This window comes from Ornithodoros turicata, chromosome 5 (assembly GCF_037126465.1).
Source record: "Ornithodoros turicata isolate Travis chromosome 5, ASM3712646v1, whole genome shotgun sequence".
NCBI lineage: Eukaryota > Metazoa > Arthropoda > Arachnida > Ixodida > Argasidae > Ornithodoros > Ornithodoros turicata.
Genome location: NC_088205.1, coordinates 55,473,229 through 55,496,733, shown reverse-complemented (window position 1 = coordinate 55,496,733; position 23,505 = coordinate 55,473,229). Strand labels below are relative to the sequence as shown.

General features: G+C 46.3%; 1 protein-coding gene across 2 annotated transcripts in view; it reads right to left on the bottom strand.

Annotated features, from left to right (window-relative positions):
* LOC135396055 (para-nitrobenzyl esterase-like) overlaps positions 1–22,356 on the bottom strand; it is a 28,055-nt gene extending 5,699 nt beyond the window's left edge. Inside the window, exons 1-5 of one of the 2 annotated variants that reach the window (XM_064627106.1) lie at positions 22,094–22,356; positions 7,818–7,857; positions 7,598–7,718; positions 5,724–5,944; positions 1,299–1,606 (exon numbers count right to left, since the gene is read on the bottom strand). In XM_064627106.1, coding sequence (XP_064483176.1) covers positions 1,299–1,606; positions 5,724–5,944; positions 7,598–7,718; positions 7,818–7,857; positions 22,094–22,299 — 896 coding nt within the window. In that variant the 5' untranslated portion in view covers positions 22,300–22,356. Of the gene's footprint in view, positions 1–1,298; positions 1,607–5,723; positions 5,945–7,597; positions 7,858–22,093 lie in introns of both variants that reach the window. The other variant, XM_064627105.1, reaches the window with a different exon arrangement.
* Positions 22,357–23,505: the final 1,149 nt, after the last annotated feature.

The following is a 23,505-nucleotide window of genomic DNA, read 5'->3' as shown; positions in this document are numbered from 1 at the left end:
GCCTCTCTTTAATTGCGTCATCCACTATCGCGTTACATGAGAAAGATGCCGCCCGCCTCGAGTGTGTTTGCGTGTCTCCGTGTTTCCTAGCTTTGTACGTTGGAGATAGGGTATAGCTAGTCAGAAAGTGCTACTGCGAACGCACATCACGGGGCACGAACTGAAGAAACTCAGTAAGCATTTCGGACACGTTTTATTCTATGCACACGGATACAGCAACGGATGTGTAATGTGGTAATGGTAGTGGAAACGAACCTTTATTGAAAAAATAATAATGATAATAATAATTGGGGGTTTACGTCGCGAGACGACTGAGATCATGAGCGACGCCGCAGCGGTCGGTCTGTGGATTGCTTTTGCCCAGCTGAGGGTGCTTTAACATGCCATGAAAGCTCATCACACGGCACCCCGTATTTAACGTCCCTCGCGGAAGACGGCATGTCTAAGCAACTTGTACCCTGCCACCAAGATGCTAGCGTCCTCGGCCGGGTTCGAACCCGCAATCTCGGGATCAGAAGGCGAACACGCTACCGACTGAGCCACCGAGGCCGGTCTTTATTATTATTTATTATATTTATTTATTTATTATTATTAACAAATGACTAGTCATTTGTTCAATGAAGGGTGGCTGCTCTGTTTGAGAACTTGTTGTCTTCATCCCCTTTTCCCTGTCTCGGGTTACCATTCCGTTGTTATGTATCAGCTCGCCTGCGCAGCTAGCCCTTCTACCCTCTTAAAAATGAACTTCACCGCATAGCATGCTCCTAGCCAACCATCATCTCACATGCAAAAATGGGAAAAGTCCAGCACTCGCAAGTGAATAGGGTAAGTATGTAACGAAATTGAAACATTCAAATAATTTAGTTTACTAAAAAACAAGCTGTCGGACGGAGTCCGTCCTTCATCAGGTGCGATACATTTAACACTTAGTACAGATACTGTACCAAGTGTTAAATGTATCACACCTGAGGAAGGACGGACTCCGTCCGAAAGGTTGTTTTTTAGTAAACTAAATTATTTGAATGTTTCAATCTCGTTAAATACTTATCTCAACCATCATCTCAAATGATATCGTTATCTGTCCTAATTTGTTGAAAACGGGAAGTGTACGCCTTTCTTGTGACACTTATGCTGTTCATAATTGTCACAAAAAAGGCGTACGCCTCCCGTTTTCAACAGATCAGGGCAGATAACGATATCATTCGAGATTATGGTTGGCTAGGAGCGTGCTATGTGGTGAAGTTAATTTCTAAGAGTGTACCTTTCACACGGATACAGGAACGGGTGAACATACTTACCGTCGAAAAGGACTCCCACTCAACAGGATAAACCGTTCTACGGATCTCGTTAACTGGGAAAACAGCATAAGGTATCCAACCGATGTGGCTCCGCTTCCGTGACCCATCAGCACGATTTTGGAAGCGTTTCCGCCGAAGTAGCCGATGTTCTCCCTGACCCACTTCAATGCCGTCAGTTGGTCGTAGATGCCTAGGTTTCCTTTTCCCCGAGGCCGAGCTCCCTTTGCGAACCCTAGTGCTCCAAGGCGATAGTTAGGAATCACTACCACGATGTCTCCTATAGCAGCCAAGTATGAACCGTCGTAAAGCTGTAATTCATATCAAATCGGTTTATGTCCGGCAGATAATTATTATAAGAGTTACTCAGCTTCAACCGCAGTGGTTATAAAACTATACACAGCAAGCTATACAAGGGGCGTCCCAGAAGTTCTCGGCCCGACACAGGACGAGTGCGCGCACAGACATGCAACATTATCATGGGACACAGACATTCTTCAAAGACAGGTGCCACCAGAAATAGCGCGTGGCGCACTACACGGCTTTCCGGTGACGGCCAACTCGAGACGATGTCCGCAGTTGGGCTCAAAGGGAGAAAGTGAAGGCACGTGATGTCATCCAACATTTGTCTCGAAAGGGCCGAAATCCGTCAAACGTCGACTATATGGCGGTTACGTTGAGGGACGATGTCGTATCCTATACAACAGGCTGAAGAAGCTGGCAGCAAAATTCAAGCGAGGACGGGACGGGCGCGAAGACGAGCCCCGTCCTGGCAGTCCTGCGGAAGTCGCCGCACAAGAAAACATCCGCCGAGTGCACGATAAGGTCAGGTCATAACCACCACTTCGGTAGGTCACGCTTCCGGGTTGCCATATAAGCCAAGGGACGCGGCTTTCCCCGGCGAGGGGTTCGTTCCATCAGGAAGACGCGCCTCACACCGAGTTGCTGTAGCGATGACAGCAACTCACTCCTATGACGTTCGCGTGGTCAACCATACTCGTCAAATCTCGCACAGCCATTTGTTCCCCAAAATGAAACAGGCGCTCTCTGATGTCCACTTTACCAGTGATGGTGGCGACATTGAAGCCATGACCTTTCTTTTTTTGGAAAGACCAAACTTCCGACTTATATACAGGGTGTTTCACGAAAATCCCCCGGCTGAATAATTCGTGAACAGGTAGCGCTAGCGAAGAAATTTCTTTTTGGTAAAGATCCTTGGGACATCGGCTATGAACTGAATACTGAGCGGCTCATTTGCATACGCTCACTAATTAAATAAACATCCTATTTTTAAATTTTACTACGCACGCTTACGGAACCTCTGGTTTTACGCATCGGGACCTTCAGTGAAAAATATTGCAAGAAAAAAACCGCGTCGACACTTAGTGATTTTTTCGAGTAATTCATTGGTTTCGGTTTACATATTTCTTGCGCGGAGCAGCGCAATCCACAATCTAGCGCAATCTAACAATTTTGTCAGTGAAATTAATCAGTCAGTTTTTTTAATTATAAGGATTAGAGCCAAAATGTCAATGAGAAGGTTGTAGCGGGCGATACAACCACACGAAACCCGCTGATTGCAACTTTGTACCTCTGACGGATCATTTTTTTCCCGGCTCAAAAGACTAACTTTCCGGTTTGCAAAAAACCGACGCGGGACCTGTGGCAGATGCGCGAGGAGCGCCGGATCACAGCGCTCTCGAGCGTCCTGTTATCGAACGATAGTCACAGTTCTCATTGACATTTTGACATTTTGGCTTGACATTAACTGCTCGCGCGTCTGCAACAAGTCCCGTGTTGGTTTTTTGCAAACCCGAAAGCTGGTCTCTCGGGTTTGCGAGAGAACAGAACGGGAGATGTTCCTCGTTGAAAGACATTTAATGTTTCAAAAACCCCAAAACGCGCACGTGTGTTGAAATATCCATCGCTGAATTTCGCTATACAAATGAGCCGAAACAAGAACTACGCACTTTTCGAGCGCAGAAAGAGCGACAGGCAATCGACGTGACAGGGCCACGTGGTTTGGGAAGATGGAGCTGATTGGCGTAGGAGCTATTCTGTTGGCCAGATAGACAGCTCGCAGACCCAGATAAGGCGAAGGTCGCTTCATTTCTGCGCTCGAAATGTGCGTAGTTCTTGTTTCGGCTCCTTTGCATCGCGAAATTCAGCGACCGATATTTCAACACACTTGCGCATTTAAGGGTTTTTTCAACATGGAATGGCTTTCAACGAGGAATATATTCCGTTTGGCTACATCGCTTTTGCGCGAAATCGCATGATTAAAGAGTTAATTAATGAATTTTAAGTAATTAGTGATCTTGTAGTTACTTTCTTCGACAGAATGCTTCGAATGCCCGCCTGGCCATATAACTCAATTGCATAAACGGCATCTATTTTGCTCTGCTAGTTTTTTTAAATAAAAATTATATAACGAATAAAAAACACCCTGTATATATATATTCTTTTTCACCAGGATCCAAGCACTCAAGCATCCATGGGCGAAGTATGTGGACGTTACCGGGGACTACGTTAGAAGGTAACATTCGTTTATTCACCTGGGACGCTTCCATAGGACAGGTGTTTCCGTGTGCATTTCACTTGATTCTGCCATAGCTCGCCGTTTCGACTCTTCGAAACTCACGATCACAATCATCTGATAAGGCGTGATTTCGTGCCTTGCTACGAACTCACGTGAAAGTCGACATGGCTGAGCTCGATCATGCAGCATATTAGTGCACTCAGCGAATAACATCACACTTGTAAACAGAGCAGGTGTGATGTTATCTGGTGAGTGCGCCAACATCCGGCATGATCGAGCACATGGATACGCCATGACGAACTTCACCTGAGTACATAGCAGGGCCCGAACTCACGCCTTGTCAGTTGATTGTGATCGTGAGCTTCGAAGGTCCGAAACGCCGAGCTATGGATTCTGCACTGCACCTTCAAGAGCAAGACTGAAAATGTGGGGTGCCTGTACACACTTCATACGCCGTGTGTGCATGTCACGTCACGTAAATATTCGTCTGTGGAAGATCCAAAGAACACAAAGAACACAGAACAAAGAAGAACAAAGAACACACGCGGTCCTCACGATGTCCCCAAAGTGTCATCGTGTCCTCGTCCTTCGATATGAATCCAGACAACGTCCTGAGGATGATACTCGCGGATTGTTCACGGTGAGTCATTCAGGTACGTCCTGTGCGCGTCCCTGTGGGTAACTGGCTGGATGAGCAATATTTTGTTCAGTTTACCTGCTAAGACTCCCCAAATATGGAGTGATACATTTGTTTTGTTGTTTGGGTCGGTCTCTGGGGCTGAACGGCATTCGTCATAAACAAAGGGCGGTCCTGTGTAAGACTTTTCTTCCCCAAAAAAGGTGACTTTTCTTCCCCAAATTCCTCATACTGTGGCGATGTCTATGACACATGGAGCATTTACCGCGAAAAAGGCAGAAGTGCACGATTCTGTTGCACTGTTTTGGACCTTCCAAGATCCTACCGAATGTCTGAAACCAAAAGCAGTAAGAAACACAGACTTTACGCCGATGGAGAGTTAATACCCTAAGCAATTCCTCGTTTGTTGTATTATTTGTTTGCATAATCGAATTAAACTTAGCAGCTCACCCTTCGTTTTTAGTTCGGAGGTGAGTAAGACTCTGGAATTTACGGGAGGTCGCGTAACAAGCAATAAATAGTATCTGTTGTCTCTTCGGAAGGAAACTCCAGTAAGTTAGTTCCTTGGACTTAGTGCTGCTGGAAGTACTTTTTCAGAATCTTTGATATTTCTCTCTGCTTGCTTTTTAAACCGCTGCGCTCATTGTCCGTTGTGGGAAACGTGCTAAACAAATAGAATGGGGAAAATGAAAAGCTGGTGGCTGAGGTTCAAAGATGCCGGAAAAATAAAAACGGCCTTGTACTCAAAATGTGCACTCCCTTCTCAAAATAAATAAATAAATAATTCATCTCTATAAGATATCTTGTTTTGCTCCTAAAACCCTACTGATGGTGTTTTTGGGAGACTTCCTGAGGAGCGTCTGAGGATGGCCCGAGGCGTTGCATTTTAACGCATTGCTGACAAACTGAGGACCATACTGGGATATCCGGGGTATTTATTCCTGTCCCAATGAAACATCCCTGGGATAACCTGAGGAGATCATTGCGTTTTTTGGGTACGTGTTCGAGAAACGCGGAAAAGCTATTGGTTCTTCGGTATTCGCCATGAAAGCGAGACCCTGGGCCGCAGGGCCTACCAGTGTGATTCGGTTCTAATAGACTTTTTCTTCTTTCTTTTTGCACGATACGCGAACTCTGCGGGGATAACGTACTGCAACCTTCTACCGTGAGATTTATTTCTTTTTTGTTCCTCGTACACCGCAGGTTCGAGAATCGTTTGAATTACAATTGAATTAATGATAGTAGCACGAACCTTGTTCGCCCCGAACTGGAACTCGCCACCGTGGAAGAAAACAACTACGGTGCGATTTCCACACTGCTGTCCGATATCCATACAGTTTATATCTGGTGACCAGATGTTCAGCTGGAGACAATCTTCGTCCAGTTCTTCCGCGTGGATGTGCAACCATGTGGGAAGCGGTATCGTCGTCGTTTGTGGGCAGACTCTGGCATGACGAGGCCAGTGAATTGTTCCTTCAAGAGATGGAAAGGACAGAAAAACAGCTATTTGTTTCTGACATACTTTCTTTTAAATCCCAACTATTTACTGTTTCAGCACCTTGCTAGTTACTGTAAAGTCGGAGCCTACAGTGATCATTTTAGTGCATTGCATTGTAAAGCATAGAAGGAAAGAAACCAGAGTTGTTCGCGAGCAACGCGCGAACAAAACCGCATTTTGCGCTTTTCTCTCACTCTCTTTTTCGCTCTTCCCTACTTCTTAAGAAGTGCTAAAATGCGGAGCGTCATCCATTGGTTTCTTCAATTTGTATCTCGCTATGATTGGGCAAATCATTTGAGGGGGCTAGTGCGAGTCTTGTTGACAAGTACTTCGTGATGCTGTGATACTGATTCCTGCTTCCTGATACTTCTTAAGATACTTCTTACTACTTCTTAAGAAGGAGAGAAGAAAAGCGCAAATCGCGGTTTTGTTCACGCATAAATCACGAACGGCGCAACGGACGAATCCCGTTCCTTTTGTATCGCTATCAAGGTAACGGCACCTTTTAGGCGACACTTTGCACTTTAGTGCCCCTTTAAGCATCATTTCATGTTATCTTCAAGAGTTGACATGATCATCCGACGAACGTTCTCGAGGTTCATCAAAAGCAGGCATGGCTGTTTGCGGTAATATGAGCCAATATCGCTTCAATAACCTACACTTCCTGATGTACTAGACTCCTACGTTGACGTAAACCTGTCCCTTCGATGCGATCGGAGCCGAAATGGCAAGCTAGCCACCCCAGCCTATGTCATAAAAGGTGAGGTGCCAACAGCCTCTACTGTAGCAAAATCAGCTGTATTCACAAAAATAGTTTTTTGTGTGTCTGTTGGCGTCGCGAAGCAACTGCGGCTATGAGCGGCGTACAGATGTGGACAGATGCAGAGGACAGCAGGAAGGAGTGGAGGGCAGGGGGGTTAGTATGCGTCCTGTACAGACTTCAGGGTGAACTGTGCCGGCATTCGTCTGGAAAGTCTTCCGAAAACCCAGGGAAAACCTCAGACAGCACGGCCGGTGGTAGGATTCGAACCCACCACCGCCCAGTCTTCAGCACAACCATGGCTACCACCAACGAGCGGGACGCCTTAACTCGCTGGGCCATGCTGCTGGTCACACAAAAATAGTGATGTCACGAGTTACCATCTTACTTGTGCAAGTCCTGAGTCTCAATTTGTGGACAGTTTGGTTATGGCATATGATTATATTTTATTGAAGAATAAAATGTTCAAGACAACTATCAATAGACAAAGCATGCGCGTCAGATGCACGTCAGACGTTCGATACATTGCTCATACTGTGGCGATGTCTTGATTAGGTTCATTATGGACTCCCAAAAATAATCATCATACAATTGTGGCGACATCCTTCACTTCCCGAATTGGACGTCCCACAACTTTCAGACTTTCGCTGCGCGGAACCAGATCAACCCTAACCGCAAGAAGGGTGCCTCCTCTCTGTCACACCGATCACCTTTTACCGCATCCTCGTCGCCTTTACCATCTCCACTCTCACTAGGACATATCGCAGTAATGTTCCCGCTCTGAAAACCTATGGAAACCCGCAAGTGTAGTACGTTCGTTTCTTTGCTATGCATACCAAACGCATTAGTACACCTGCAGTATACTAACCTTTGAGTAAAAGGCAAGGGCGAGGCAGTGCAAAGCGTAGTTCTCGAACAGGTGGTTCAGCAAAAGGTATACCCATGAACTTGTAAACTAGAACACCCGGTGTCACTTCCGCTTGGACAGTCTGAATGCGGCCGAAAGAGGAACGCAATGTGATGATTTTTGGTGCCGGTGGCCAGAGCCTCATCAAAACAGCAATAGCGATAGACATTGCGAGGCTTACTGCAATGACGCAGACCAAGTACGACGTGTTTCGATTGGCCCTGCAGTAAACAAGACATCGATTTCGTCTGGGTAAGCACACAGACAGACACGAAAGAGCGCTGATGCGAGCGAGGTGTTTGGGTCAAACGTAGACATCACGCGGAAAGAAGACAGGACGGTCTGCGTAGTTCCGCCCTTCTTTCTGCGTTATGCCTACGTTTGACACATAAAGAACAATAGAAGCAATTATGACCGAACATACCAAGAAATTGTGGATTAGTTAATTGAAATTCTAAACATAAAGTCCGCACTATTGATGGGAACAATCACCACTGCCGTATTCCTACTAATCAATCTCTCCTGTCACCACAACGCATTTGGTTTCTGCTACTATGGCATGCTTGATATGATAATTGGTGGCTTTGCTGCGCAAGATATAATCATGAGCAACGTCACGGTGGTCGGTCTGTGGATTACTTTCGTCCAATTGATTAACGCACGCTGAAATATCAGCACTTACTCTGCATATGACGACACAGCGAAGCAAACTCTACAATGACAACAAATTGCCTGCGTCTTCGTCCTGGTAAGGACCTGCCGCCATGGGATCTGTGGGCAGACATGTGTGGCGTAAACGGTGTGTGGGCAGACACGTTGTCCACTGATCCGCCAATCTACTGTGCAAGCTAACTTCCGAAAGCCAAGCGGTAGACTTCCCATAGAGCTATATTTCCAGGCGGTATTCATCGAAAGCAAATGCTACATAAGGCTTCTCGGTTGAACGAGACAGTTCTTAAACGAAGACCCCATGAGTTTCAATAGCTTGCAGAGGACGTTTCGGTACAGACCAGCTCGGTATACAAGGATAACAAACGTTTCAGTGCACGGATATCTCAGCATAGAGTCGTCTCGGTGCAAAGGGATCTCGGTACAAAGAGTGTAGAGCAAGGAAATATTTCACAGCTCCGTTCTTTGCTTCTGAACGTTACAGCCAGCTTGACAAATTAACAGGCATGCACAGCTGGCCAAATCGCCACTGAGGTTCCGGCAAACTCAGAAGCGCAATAACGCAAAACGTCCTATAGGACTGACACTTGGAGCACGAAAGACATGGAAGGTGTGGTACGCGTAGGAAAGGACCCACGGGAATAGCCCTTTGGAATGGCTCGTTCTCACGCTCATTTCTGGGTCAGGAAACTGGTTGACATGACCCTGGTTACTTATTCGGCACAGGTTTTATCTCTCGTCTACAATCTCGATGAGTGGAATATACAGAGTTTTTTTTTTTTTCATATTTTTATACGAAGCTATTAGATACCGGTTTTCGAGGGTATATTGTACGGCCAGGCGGCATTCTCTCGAAGAGTGTATGTAACGGCTGTATGACTTGAAGGAACTTATATGTTGTCAGCCTGTTTTAGGTGCGCTCATGCACGTCATCCTAGGGGGGGGGGGGGTCTGGAATGCTTAAAAGTATAAGCGGGATCGCGAACGCGGTTGCGATTGTTCTCCGGGCATATGCTACAGGAAGGAACCCGAGAGGCTCATGTGGTGTTCTGCAATGTAAAACGAATAAACGTTGTTCATTGTTTGTCGTTTGGATGTTGCTGTGCGACGGGGTACGCCCCAGGAGTGGGAATAGTTTTCCACATATAATTGTCTAAAACTAATTAATTAGCAGAATGGGACACAATTCGTTGAATGTATATCTGCATTCTTAAAAGAGTCCCAAAACGAACACGGGCATTGAATAGAAGACTTTTTTTAGAAAAGCAAGCGCCACCTGTGGCACGCAAGGGCTCATGGGAACTTCGAGCGTCTTACAGCAACAACAACATTCCCGGTGTGCGCACCGATAAGTGTCAGCCGGGGTAAACCATGACCGAAGCAGACGACAGAGCAGTGGCCCTCAAAGTTCCCATGCTACTTTGCGCCGCGCGCTTGGTGGCGCGCGCATCTTTTTAAAATCGACTATTATTGATCGCCGAATGTTGCAAATGAGTGGAAGCTGAAACCGCGCTCATCAGAAGCACAAGGACGACAGCGCTACCAGCTCCCATGTCTCAGTGGTTAGCGTGCTGGTCATGTCACGTCGAGACTGGGAGGTACCCGGGTTCGAATCTTGGTGCCGGCTGTGCTGTCTGGGGTTTTCCTGGGTTTTCCTCAGACGTTTTCAGACATATGTCGGCACAGTTCCCTTAGAAGTCGGCCTAGGACGCACATTCTCCAGGGCGTCAGTTGTGACGTTGCCCACATATGTGAGGCCGACAACGGCGAGCCCTTTCACCATCACCACCACCACCAGGACGACAGCGCTCATTCCACGTCAGAGGGCCACGTGTTGTTGAGGGCCACGCGCTCATTCCACGTCAGAGGAGACGATTGGAACAAGCGGTGCTGTTTGCCCAGGACGCATACTAACCCCCTGTTCCCCACTCCTTCCTACTGTCCTCTCCCCATCTGTTCACGTCTGTACGCCAATTCATAGCGGCGTTCTTAGCGGCGCTAAAACGGAATTTAGACAAAAACAAAAAACAGGTGCTGATCTGCTCGCCAGATCAACCGCGTAGCGACGATGATGATGCGTTCCTGAGGCGCGCAGTTTTGGTTTCGCCTTATTTACATTGCAATATTCGGCTATTGATATTTCAACGCACGTGCTCGTTTCAGCTTATAACAAATAGAAATGCTTTCAACGAGGATTGTCTCCCATTCTGGTGCCTCACCGAATGGACCATTTCCATTTACGCGTCCCTCCTGGCGGTGAGAGACGACATGATGAGAAGACGACGAAGCAATGATGATAAATTAGCACCACGTGGGCGTAGCTGGCGTTTTTTGAGGATATAGCAGGATAACATTGGTTTTGAATGGTATAGTCTGCTCCAGTGGAAGCACACAACACGTGATACACCCCAAAAACCCACACGTAAACTTGTTAAGGTCAATACATAACACGCCATGTTTCCATGCCAACTATCATGGTGGCGCTCGTACCACTTCCGCTTGCCGTACTTCTTTTGGTGGTGCTTTTCCGGTGGGAAGTGGAATAATCGTACACCGAGATTGCCTATGTTTCGGCAGTCGACGACGCAACACATTACAGGCATCGCGAAAAAAAGCTTCGCTAAGTCGCGTCACTACACCGTACACCAGCAGTCATGATGCTTTCGTGCCAACAAACATGGCGGCCGCCGCCAGAGGTGGCTGGGCATGCGCATATGCGCACGCAGAAATGGTCCGTTACAAAGTTTATTAATGAATTTTTGGTAATTAGTCACCTATAGTGGTTACATATACCATAGCTTGCCGTGCATATACTTTCTTCGAGAGGGTGTCCTCCACGCTGTATAGGTCAACTGCAAAAGCGGCAACTACCCCAACAACACCGAACGTCCGTCGGATGTGCATGATAGATCCAGATGTCCACAGTCCCTAGCGTACATCCGGCGAACGTTCTTTTAAGCGCCGGGTCCGCCCAAATCGCTAAGCGCTGCCCAGTGTGCGATATGGCGCGCGAGGGAACGTCCAGACAGGATCTATTATGCATGTCTGGCACAAATAGTAGAAAAGTGCAGCCGGTATAGGTGTAGTAGTAACTGAAGCTCAAATGTGTCATTTACAATTCAAAACAAAGTGTTGGTTTCAGTGATGGACGCTTAAAGGGGTTGTGAATCCAAATCCAAATATTACACAAAACCATGTTTGAAATGTATATTTATGGGTGCCAAACATCTCCGTCGAAACCCTTTCACGCTGCGCTCCCGCGCCACGGAGTTATGGCGCTTTGAATATGAGGAGATCCTTCACTCTTGGCTCCCCTCCTCCTCGCCCGATCTCGGTATGACGTAGTACCGAGCGCGCCACGGAAGTGCGGAGTTCCTGTCCCTATGACGACGCCTGTAAACAGGGACGCTACAATGGCGCTGTTTTTCTGTCTCATTCAGCCCTTCTCACACATATAAAACGGACCTAAAACGGATGTACATGGGACGTCCGAATGTCCGTTCTCGGATATTTCCCGAACATCCATAGGAGTGCATTGTGTTGTTGGGGTATGATGCTCTCATAGCTTTTCATAAAAAAATACTGTAAAGAATACAAAAACCATCCTGTATATTAACGTAAACTGTTGAGGCTGAACGAACAACAACTAGGCCACATAACATTTAAACCTCACCGACACCCAAGCAAGCATCTGAAGGAAAGGCAGTTGATGAAAACTCAGTGAGTGCCAGCGGCCGGGCTCGCTCCCGCACCTCATTGATTACCTGTCGGGTGTGCCACCAATACCACTACGTCCACATAGCGCTCTCATCAACGTACCAAGCCCTCGTTCATGAAAACACGGAAACGCATTCACTCTGGCGAACATACCGAGGCGGGCGGAATTTTCGATAGTAACCTATACTGTAGAGGTTGAACGAACAACAATTAGGACAATCAGCATTTAAACCTGACCAACGTACTAGCTGTTTCGTTTTTCTTTCTTTTTTGTTTTGTTTTGTTAGCATTTAGCGTGCTACGTTGACACGGTCTTTTCTAAAGCTAATTCCTCGCTTTAGTTTTTCTTTCTTTTTTTTCTGTACCTTATTCGTTAGATTTGAGTAGCATTATTCGTCGTTTACACTGAACAGCTTGAAGACACTCAAAGTCACTAAGAATGCATAACAATGCTCACATTCTCACTCAAACGGACTCAATATCCGCGGTAAACCTGATACCTCCGATCCATGCCCGAGATTCGTGGACACCTCTCCCTAACGTGCGCTTAGCCTAATAGCACGTGTTGTGTAAGTAAGACAACTTTACGTTTGTACACGTGAATAGGTGAGAGGAGGCATGAAACCCGAACGGAAGGAGGAGGTCAGGAGAGAGCGAACACTTATCACGGGTTACCTCCTTTTGATTGGTTATAACGGGAACTGCGTGACGAGCTTGATAAGGATTCTTCAAAATGTTTCATCGCTTTCAAATGCCAGACTTCTTTTTAGACGAATATCGATGGTACAAATGGCATTCTGAATGCCATCATACCTCCGACACTTTCTGTTTCGGACGCAGCTATCCTCCCCCCGAGCGGATTCCGCTCGGTCTTCCACTTCACCCTTTCCTCTCCTCCTCTCCACCACCTTTCCCTTCCCGAGAAACATGCCGCCTAATCAGGCAGGCAGACCTCTCGGGTTCCTCCCTACGACACTCCTCCTCCTCCTCCTCCTCCTTTCTGTTTCCACTATTATTGTAGGGCGTTTCATTTCAAATGAGTCAAACTTTTTTTATAAAAGTGGTGCATTGCACCTGAGCGAGACTTAGTGCGTAATGTTAGTAAGGGTCCAGAGATACTCAGTCTATTTTTGTTTCCTCGTTAATTAATTAATTCGTTAATTGGAATTAATTGGTGATCCTTTTAACTGCAGGGACTATAGCAAAACTGTCAATGGCAGAGTTGTAGAGGGGGAAGGGGGGTCTTCGGTTCTCTTACCCGTGTATGTACCTCCTCTCAGTTCTTTTTTTCCCGGGTTTAAAAAAAAAAGCGCGCCAGAAATTTCGAAATGCCGCCCGACAGCAGCACAAACGCGCACGGAAAGAAGTGATCTCTTCGTTCGTTCAAAACATATAGACCTAGATAGATGTACTGTTTACAAACATGAGGTGCCATCTGCGAATGCACGGATTTGGTGTGGGCAAAACACACTGAACGCAGCCGTGCGAATGCTTTCCGCAACTGCAACATCGGCCGTGTTGCAATGCTACACCGCTTTCGACTGTCTCCTTCCAAAATCCCTGAACAAGTTAGAGCTATGAAGGAATCAGGCAAGTGTCGCTACAAGACCAAGTTGTTTATGAACGGTATACAACATGACGATCTCTTTGCGCTACACATCGACAACTGGACAGCCCAGCCACAGGTAGGACGCCATGATCGGCTTGAAGTCAACAAAACATTGACACAACACGATTACATGCACCAGGTCCCAGTTGTATTCGATGCACTTAAGTGAGTTGAGCATAGAGGCATATGTCTCATTTAGATGACATTTACATTTTGTTCGTGAATGACGCTGCCAGACAGCGCAGGCGCAACGGCTCGGTCATCCACAATTTAATCAGCTGTCGCCTAGACAAGTGTACGCATGAAGAACACAAAAAGATAAATTGCCTTGCGTCCGCCTCTCCTAAATGGAGGTATATAACGTCGTGAGACAAAATATACGAGCTCACAACCCCATAAAGATACCCATTAAATTTCATATTGGTTGCAACCAAGCTTCCCCGTGGTGCTACGAGGAAAAAATAGGAAAAAGTGTGAAACATAAAAATAAGCATACATTATATACATGCAAAAAACATGACGGTCACAGATAAGGTAAATATTAAAAGGAAATCACCGGCGAACAGACCATGTGGCAATAACGGTACACTACAGCCATAAGAATTTTTGTACACCTTTTTACCACCATAAGTACAATGTCAGAAAGAGTTTAAAAAATTGAAGAGAGCATTAGATTTCCCCAAACCCGCGAACCTCAGGGGGAACGCAGTATCTGCAGCGTTGTCTTTTCTGTTTTTAAAGCAGAAATCACCAGAAATGTTCTTCGGTCTCTTAGGCCGCGAAAGCACACCTTTATTTTGTATATTTCTTTATCAAACCGGTCTTGTAGTGCTGGTGCTGGCGTGTGAATGTGTGTATGAGTGAGCAAAAATATAAGAGTGAAAGGAGAATGAGTGAGAGAGAGTGGCTGGTTTGTCCCTTCAGATGGACGCACCCTGGAAGTCGCTGAGAAGGCGTGTTAGCTTAGCTCAATTGGTAGAGCCCTGGACCGGCAATCCAGAAGATGTGGGTTCGACTCCTACAGCTGGCTAACCTTTTCAGTGACTTTCATCTTTCATCGTTAGTTTCATCCTCCTCCCATTTACACGTGCTCAAACGCACAGCCCTACACTTTCCTACATGCGGAACTGTCGTTAGGCTAAGCCCTCTTTAAGTGTGATGTCTCACATTATAGTCCCACTTTTACGCCCCCAGGAACAAAATTGGGTCGCTAAATAACCAAAACATTAACTTTAGGTTCCACACATGGTCCCCCTAATTGTGAAACTACAGTGGAAAATTACCTGAATCAGATAGCTTTTGATGTATAAGACTGTGAAATCACGATGGAGAGCGAATTCTACTTTTGTCCCATTGAGTACAATATAAGATTTCAAACGCCGGGGGAACAAAAGCCTTTATAGACATACGGATAATTCTTTTTCGGAATAATTTCTAGTATATAGACCTCACAGGATCCAGTGTGGAACCAGTGAAAAGTGTCCACGTTTTCCGCCAAAATGAAATTATACGTTTCTTATGCATTGCGTCTATGTGTGTAATGCAGGCGAAGCACGCTTTAAGTTTTTGTCCGCGGATCTTGAGCATGCCACATCTGAGCGCTATGTACATGATATATACGATGCATCGTATACTGGAGATCAGATAATGATGACAAGCAATGGGCGCGTTAAGTGGCTGCTCCGGAAAGCGAGTGTTTGGCACTCCTACCGTTAAGTGCCTACGCAAGTACTTCGAGTTTCCTACGCGAGCGCTCTTCACGCACCTGCTTTTGGAGGGTGCACGAAAAGGGGATATCGTGCTCTGTCACGTTACCTCTTCCGTCCTCTCCACGCAAGCGAAGAGAGAGAACGCAGGACGTGGGGCGGCAGCAGCGTAGAAGAAACGGCAGCACAGCGAGCGTGTTCAAGCGTCCAAGCTTCACGCGGCATTGGTGAGGGCAACTGTGCTTTACAGCCTTGCTATTCTGCACAGGATATCAACAACTTCATTAAATACACTTCGGTCCCGGTTGCGTGGTCACATTCCCCGTCACCCGCTCCTCAGGAAAATTCGATACCGCCCTGAAAGCGACTTCTATCGAGTAGCGCAGAGGACACGCCAGACTCTCACTGGCTTCATAACTAAGGACACTATACCGCCGGAAGCCCCCTGGTCTCTACCGGTACCGCCCACTTTTGTACGCCTTCCAAACCTTCTGGAAAGAAGAGATCAGGTCCCACCTCAAATCCTCCGAGCCCATTTTCATGCTTTGGTAGAGAAGAAGTTTTCTACGTTTACGGCAGCATATAACGATGGCGCATCCCGAAACAACAAGTCCGCCTCAGCACTCGTCATACCATCCGAAGGCGTAGTGCACAGAAGACGCCTTTCACATCCAACCTCCTTCACAGCTGCGGAACTCTATGCCATCCTCCATCCTCCATCCTCTGTGCCTCTATGACTCAAATCTGCACTTCAAGCAATTGAAAATTCCGGCATACGAGGCCCATCCGCAACCCTAGTCGCAGATGTGTTAATGGCTTACTACACTCTCTACGCAGCAGGCCACAGGAGGCTAGTTCTCCAGTGGGTTCCAGCCCATTGTGGTGTCGTGGGGAACGAGCAGGCCGACAGCGCCACAGCAGCAGCACTCTCGTATCGGAAACGCTGCTGAGAGGAGACCGCCGTTCCATTCTGCGACGCCTAGTGACACCCCTGGCTTCCTGCCAATGAACAGCCGACATCCTTCCCCCCTCTGTTGAGCAGAGGTGATCCAACGCTCGCTTTCCGCATGCCAAGAAACACCTCTCGTCAAGATGCTGCATTAATCCACCGAATGCGCCTCGATGTGGCCTTTACAGCTCAGTGGCGTTACCGCTTGAGACAAGTTGACTCTCCCACCTGCTGCCACTGTGGTGTTCTTGAGGATCTGGAGCATATTCTTCTTCATTGCTCCCACTACCAACCTTCCCGAACCACACTCTCCGAGTCTCTTCATCTGCTGGACTCTCGCCCCTTCTCCCTATCGAAATTGCTTGGTCCCTGGCCTAATCCAGCCAGGAACGCTCCGCCCTCAAAGCTCTTCTGACATTTCTGGACACCATCGGACTTCGATCGTTATTGTGAAGGGGCTCGTTATTTTATTCCCCACATTCCCACCAGCAATGGGGGAGAGTATCGCCTGTGGCGATGAACCTCCCCACTCTACAAAGCCAAATAAAGTTGTTGTTGTTCAAGCGTCCAAGTGCCGTTTAATAGCTACTCCAGGAGCACGAAACTCGGAGCGCCCGAGAAGGAATAAACGAGCAGCTACTTAACGCGCCCAACGTATAGGCAGCAGCGCTGAAATGTCGATGTCCGCAAAAACCACATCCTTTATATGTGTCATTTCATAGCGTTCTTTTCACACCAGCAAACTACTACACAAGCCTCAAGGTGCCTAAGAACATGAAATATCGAAATATGGCTCTATTACTGGTCAAGTATATACCGGTAAAATGAAGGGGTACGGGCTCGATACCTGCCGCTGACAGACCTTTCTTTTATACCTGCCGCTGACAGACCTTTCTTTTCGACGACTGCCATATTTTGATATATAATTCCACGCCGCTTTTCACCGTCACGTTATGCTCATTTTCGTAGTCTTCTGCAATGTGAATTTTTTTTTAACCGAAGTCTTTCGCTCTGCAGGAACAGTTCCTGTTGGAAATATCTGCAGCTCGAAACCTGAAGCTTTGTTCTCTTTACTTTCACGGGATGGTTGGATTTTCTTTTTATCCACACATATTAAATACTGAGTTCATTTTCTGATTTCAAGATAGATTATTGTGTTTACTTTTTTGATGTGGGATTTGCTAACCGTGGCTACGTACGCACTTTACCACCTCTGTAACGTACAAAGTAACAAAACAGCGAGGACAAATGGACAAACAACAGACAGACATCGATGGCACATTATTAATGGTACATGGCGATGGTACATTAAATAATGCAGCCAGCGCCTCTTTTTGCCTGCACAAAACGAATTGTGTCTTACCATAGGCATCACAAAGATTACTTGTGAAAAATCTTAAGAAAATAGAATGCGCAGTACCGGATGTATATTCAAGGACGCGCAAAATTGCGAACCACGACGGATAAGCTACAGCCTTGATCCCGTTGGGCAGTGCTTCGCAAACTCTAGGAACTCTCTCTAGCTAAAGGAACTCTGGAACGAACTCTCTTCCCGAACTCTGGGCTAGGAACCATCGCAAAACGAAAAGTAAAAAGACAAGAAACCGCATGACACCAGCAATGCCTGTTAGTTAGAGCACGTGCAGTTTGTCAAAACGAGGTTGGACATATCAACTCTCAGTTCCTTCTCGATCTTCAGCTCCAACCTTCGCTTTGTTTTCATCGACGCCATCGCAGTAAATAACGAGAATTAGCCGCGGCAGGCTGCAAACATGGGCGACACCGACATATAAGCCCCCAATGTCCAAGAATCAATGAAATCCAAATAACCTAGGTGCTGGCGCCAGGACTCTTACGTAGAACCTCCTGCTTTCCGGGCAAGGATGCATGTCGAATACCGTAAATCCGCAGGGATGCCGATACGCCAGCGTGGTGTAGCGAAAGCTTCCCCGACCGGCAAACAGGAGGTACTAGGTTCGAATCCTGGCGTGAGCATCTTTTTCCTGAGTTATGTGTACCGCATAAGTATGGCTTTGCATAATCAAGAGTGTGTACTCTCCTACCAAACCTGCCCAAAATTCGGAAAGTGACTTTATTTATTTATTAAGGAATACGAAAGAAACAAAGAAGATGGGATACAAACAAACGGGAAATACTAACGCGGAACTGCATACCATAACATGAACCTCGGTAAGAAAGGATATCGCGAGAACATATAACATATTCGCAGAGATACGCGTAGAAATAGCGCGCACGTATTTGGGGAGCGAGAAGACAGTGATCCCCACACTTGGAACAATCATAGCACAGCACGCCCCCTCCCCCCTTCCAATACTGATGCAGTGATATGTCATGCAATGATACAGTCATGGCCTCCAATCTGACGACAGAGGGGGCCTAACCTTTTTGAATGCGCTGTGTGTGTCGATCGTTATGTATCCTGATTAACACAAAAGACGTACTTTCTGATCTTGTGCGTGTCCACGCAGGGCGCGATATCTCACGAGGTAACACACATAACACACTCTATTGCGATGTTTCACGCCATCTCTACAATAATAATCATACTAAGTGGGAGCAGATGTCTATACAAGAATTTCACACCCAAATATCGCTGCTCGTGTGAATGCGCTCGCCGTAATTTCGGTTTGCCAAATATTTGAATCCTCATGAACAGAAAATATGTGGAAAAAGTGATAGATATTTATTTTGATTCAAGATCTTATAATAATAATAATAATAATAATAATAATAATAATAATAATAATAATAATAATGTCTTATTGGTGCCCACAAGAACGGTCATGACGACCCTAAGCTCGACGACGAGCGATGCGCGATATGCAACTCAACAAGGCTCAACAAGGAAATCAGAATGTAGAGGTTTTCCGGGACTACAAACAAACAGAAATACACCCTTGCGCTCTCCAAACTAACTGTGTAGGTCGGAAGAATAAATGAGGTTCCACCAGGGGCGGATCTAGGATTTTCCCGAGGGAGGGATCCGCTATGGACAAGTGCCACGTGCATGCTGGGATTGGTCCATTGAACCCTATGTTCAAGTCTGGAATTGAGGGAGGTCCGGACCCCTGGACCTCCCTCCCCCGTAGATCCGCGCCTGGGCTCCACGGAGGTATGGGTTGTGAAGCTGACCTTCAGGTGCTTGAGCAAGTTGCTCGAGTTATTGATATTCCCTGATACCGCCTTATTTGAACAATACGTACAATATGCCACGAAGTTTTTGCCATCAGGCTTTGCCGTAGCATTTTTGAACGCAAACTTCACAACGAATGTCTCCTCTCCACGTCTAATTAGTGTAACTGAACCTGATTTGAGCAATGCTCCGACAGCCGACGGTCCTGTTGCAACACTGTCCTGACTCCCCGTCGAAACCTCTTCGTGCTATCACGCCAGGCAAAGCATGCGTCCGAAGTGAAAACATGACAGAAGTGAAAACATGCGTCTCACGCACCTGCTTTAAGCATTTCAGTGCGTTATGCAATTCTCTCCCTGAATGACAACGCTGAACGAGCTTTTGATGCCTGCGTCAGATGCACAGTGCTGATATTTTGTGCATGCATGTGATGCGCAAGATGAAAAAAAAAATCTCACAGTTGTCGCTAATAAGAAGGCAGTGAAGCACACGGAAGGCTAAGGAAAAAATGCGAAGTAGCCGCAACCCGCTGTAACCTAACTACTGTAGTTAACTACAAAAATAAGTTTAACTAGTAGTTGTAGCTCACATTTTTGCAAGTAGCTTCTAACTACTTCTTAACTAGCACGTATTAGTTTCACTAGTTACGTGCTGCACATCCCTGCATATTAGGGAGTCTTAGTAAATCGGAAGCTGTTCACTATAACAGTTCAGAAAACATAAGCCAATCACCTTTCTGCCTTTGGACCGAGAGACACCACATTGCTAAGTTTGGATTTGATAACTTCCTTTATCGTATCGTTTTGTAGAATTCTCCCGGTGTATTAAAATTCGCTATTCAGCTACAACAGACATCATTAACGAGGTTTTCAAATTCATCACTACCCTTGCCTTGGAGAATTCCAAAGGGCAATGAATTCCATTCAAGAATAGTGCGAACAAATATTGTCTTCAAATGAAATGGGTGGGGATGCGTGTTTGTCGTGGTTGAAAGGGTTGGAGTCACGGAAAATATAGTATTCGAGAGCTAAACTCCTTAAAGTGGGACTCCGCATCAAAATAACCAGAAAAGTTGTAGTATATTCTTAATCTTTGGGATGTCAGGAACATGTGTGTTAAATACCTCTGTCCAAAACTGAACAGCTTTTACTCAAACGAATTTATTACTAAGCGAGCGCTTCGCCTCCGTGAAGCGAGAGGGCGCTGAAAGCAACACACTGCTGAAATCATCTGGCAATGGAGAAAGAATGCAGGCTTCCAAGCAGACGACAAGGCTGGGTGACGTCACGGTATCCTCCTCTGGACGAACTGCTGTAGGGTGCGTTCCACAACTAACCCTCAAGTAGGAGTTGGTCACGTGACAGAGTTGTACCATGTAACCATGGGAGTAGAGTAACCCTCGGGTAGGTTGTGGAACGGGCGCGAGTACGATTCTCAACATGGCGACAGCAGACGACACTGACATTTGGGCCTCGCGACATAACAACCGCTGTCCGCTGCTTCGCTTTAGTGTACGCTGTTGACTTCGGTATGTGGACATCTGCGTGGGTTCGTAAAGCATTCACGCCACGAATTAGGGGTATTTACCGCACGTTCCGAGAAAGGGTAGCGCTGTTATCGTCCGCAGCTAGCTCGGAGACGCACAGAAACAGGTTTCGACCTTCACATACAACGATCTGATGTGTGTTTTATGTATGGTTCCGTTCATCTTGTCTGAAGAAAACATCAGGTCGCAAAATTCGCACTGGAACTTTCCTGGGTCCGCTATGACGTTGCCGAGACGAGCAGCAGCAAAAGCAGACGACCGTAGATTTCAACGCAGACGACAGCTATGACGTCACTACTCTTACCTACTCCCGTCTGATAGGGAGTAGAGCGAGTCGACCTCGGGTAGCTACTCTCGAGTAGGCAACCCGCTTTCGGAACGGGGCCCGCAACGTCATCGAGTAGGTTTTGGAACGCGGAGAGAGAGTAGCTACTCCCTACTCTCGGGTCGACCCGGGTGAGTTCTGGAACGCAGCCGTAGTATGGAGCTGTTTTCTCCTCTTTGCATTTCGGTTTCGGTTTGCTATTGTCATCATTTACGAGTTCCTCACGCAAAATGAATGCGAATGTTGTATTCGGTATCGGGGGTGTGGTTCCTGTTCTGTACGATGCCCACCTAATTTTTTCGAATCCTTAGAAAGTCTCCCTTTAACGTCTCAAACAAGAACTTAAGTCAGGCAACTTTTCTTCTGGTCTGCAAGGAGTCTCATCTACATTGAAAATAAAATAAACTTCAACGAAAACTGCTGCTTCCCCTTTTACAAGTTCTCAAGCCAATCGCGACCCCTCGCGACCACAGCAGCACAATGTACTGAAAGCCGAGTGCAATGGGGGTGGACGGTATGTGTCTCATCAATGTTCTTTAGTTTCACTGGTCTGTTCAATGCGTTTCGCCTATCCGTCCACCTCCATTGCACTCGACTTTCAGTACATTGTGCTGCTTGGGGACCCACAGTTTGGGAAGCACCGTAGAGTGCTTCATTAAATTCAGTCACAGGCTAGATTTTTTGCAGATTGATAACATGGCTGTGCACAACTGTGAACACTGATTATATGCAAGAGATAAATGGAACCTAGGAAAGACAATGTGAAGAACACAAAACCTTGCCTTATGTGGTTCAAGGGATCAGGTTTGCAGTGCTCGCAAGAACAGATGTCTTCGCATTCCCCAGTGCGGTAGTTGTCATTCGTGGTGCCCACAGTTTCCCGAGAGGGCGTTGGGCTTGTAGGAGAGAGGAAATGCTCAGGGTCAATGGAAGAACTGGAACACTCCATAACGACTTCGAATGCATTGTGCGGCGACTGTAATTCCATGGGAAAGAACAAGCAAGCTGTACTAAGTCAGGGGCTATGTAGTGTTCACGTGCTATATGGAGCACGTGTTCTTTTCGTTGTCTTCCAATAACCCGCTGACATCATGCATTTCTGCTTGATTTCCATTGGCTAGAACTGTGCTGATTCTCTTTAGTCTAAGCATAGACGTATGCGTACCTTTTAACAAACAACAACAGTAGAATGGAAAGGGATGACACTCTGAAACGTGTGACAATTATAACTGACAACCATCATGCCCATGTGCATGGAGATACACGAAGTAAACCAGGAAACCACATTACTACTTGCAAGACGGTGGGAAGGCTTGTATAGCCGAGCGTCTTCTGGTAGCCAGACGGTAACGAGTCGCTCACGGAACGTACCTGGTGCTGGAAAGCGAAGGACGAGGACCCGCCAGCCAGGAATATGGGATGCACGTAAATACAAAGATAATGAACTCCACAATTATCAGAAAAATGAAAAAGAAAACAAACCATAATTAGGGCGGGTGTGACGTAGGCGGATAGTTAAACTATCGGTAGATAGTTGCTCTTAATAAGCTGAGGTTTAACCATAGCAGATATACTTCCACCGCGAGGAACCTTGTAAAGTTGTACCAAACACTTATAATTACTGGAGGTCATAAATGGATCTAATGTGGAGAAGAGAAATACAAAAAATAACTAAGTCAGTAGGTAGTAGACAAACGTAACATAATACGCAAAAAAAGGGGGGGAAATGCTTTTGTAAAATATATGAGTCATGAAGACCTGTATGGTATGTAAGGCCATAAAATTCCAAAGCATAAGATAAGTGACTGTAGAACAGAGAATGTTATACTGTAAGTAAGCATCTTAATGGCAGAATAAACCTACGACGAGTTCACGCAAACATCCCATTTGTGATCTTTTTGCTTAGGTATTCCGTATCCTAGGTATTCCACGATAAATAGGAATCAATAAACACACCAAGAAACATAGTGCTGTCACCTTTTTTTCCAATTCCCTTCCCTGAAATAAAAATTGTTTATTATTACTGTACGCCACCCTCTGCTTAGGGTTTTGCCGTAAGGCGGTGTAGCGTGTACGCATAAATAAATAAATAAAAAACAGCATGTAGCAGGATTTATTCAGGTTTGGTTTTAACTTGTTCACCGAAAGCCACAGGATATATCGTCAGCATGTAAAGCTACTGTAGCAGACAGAA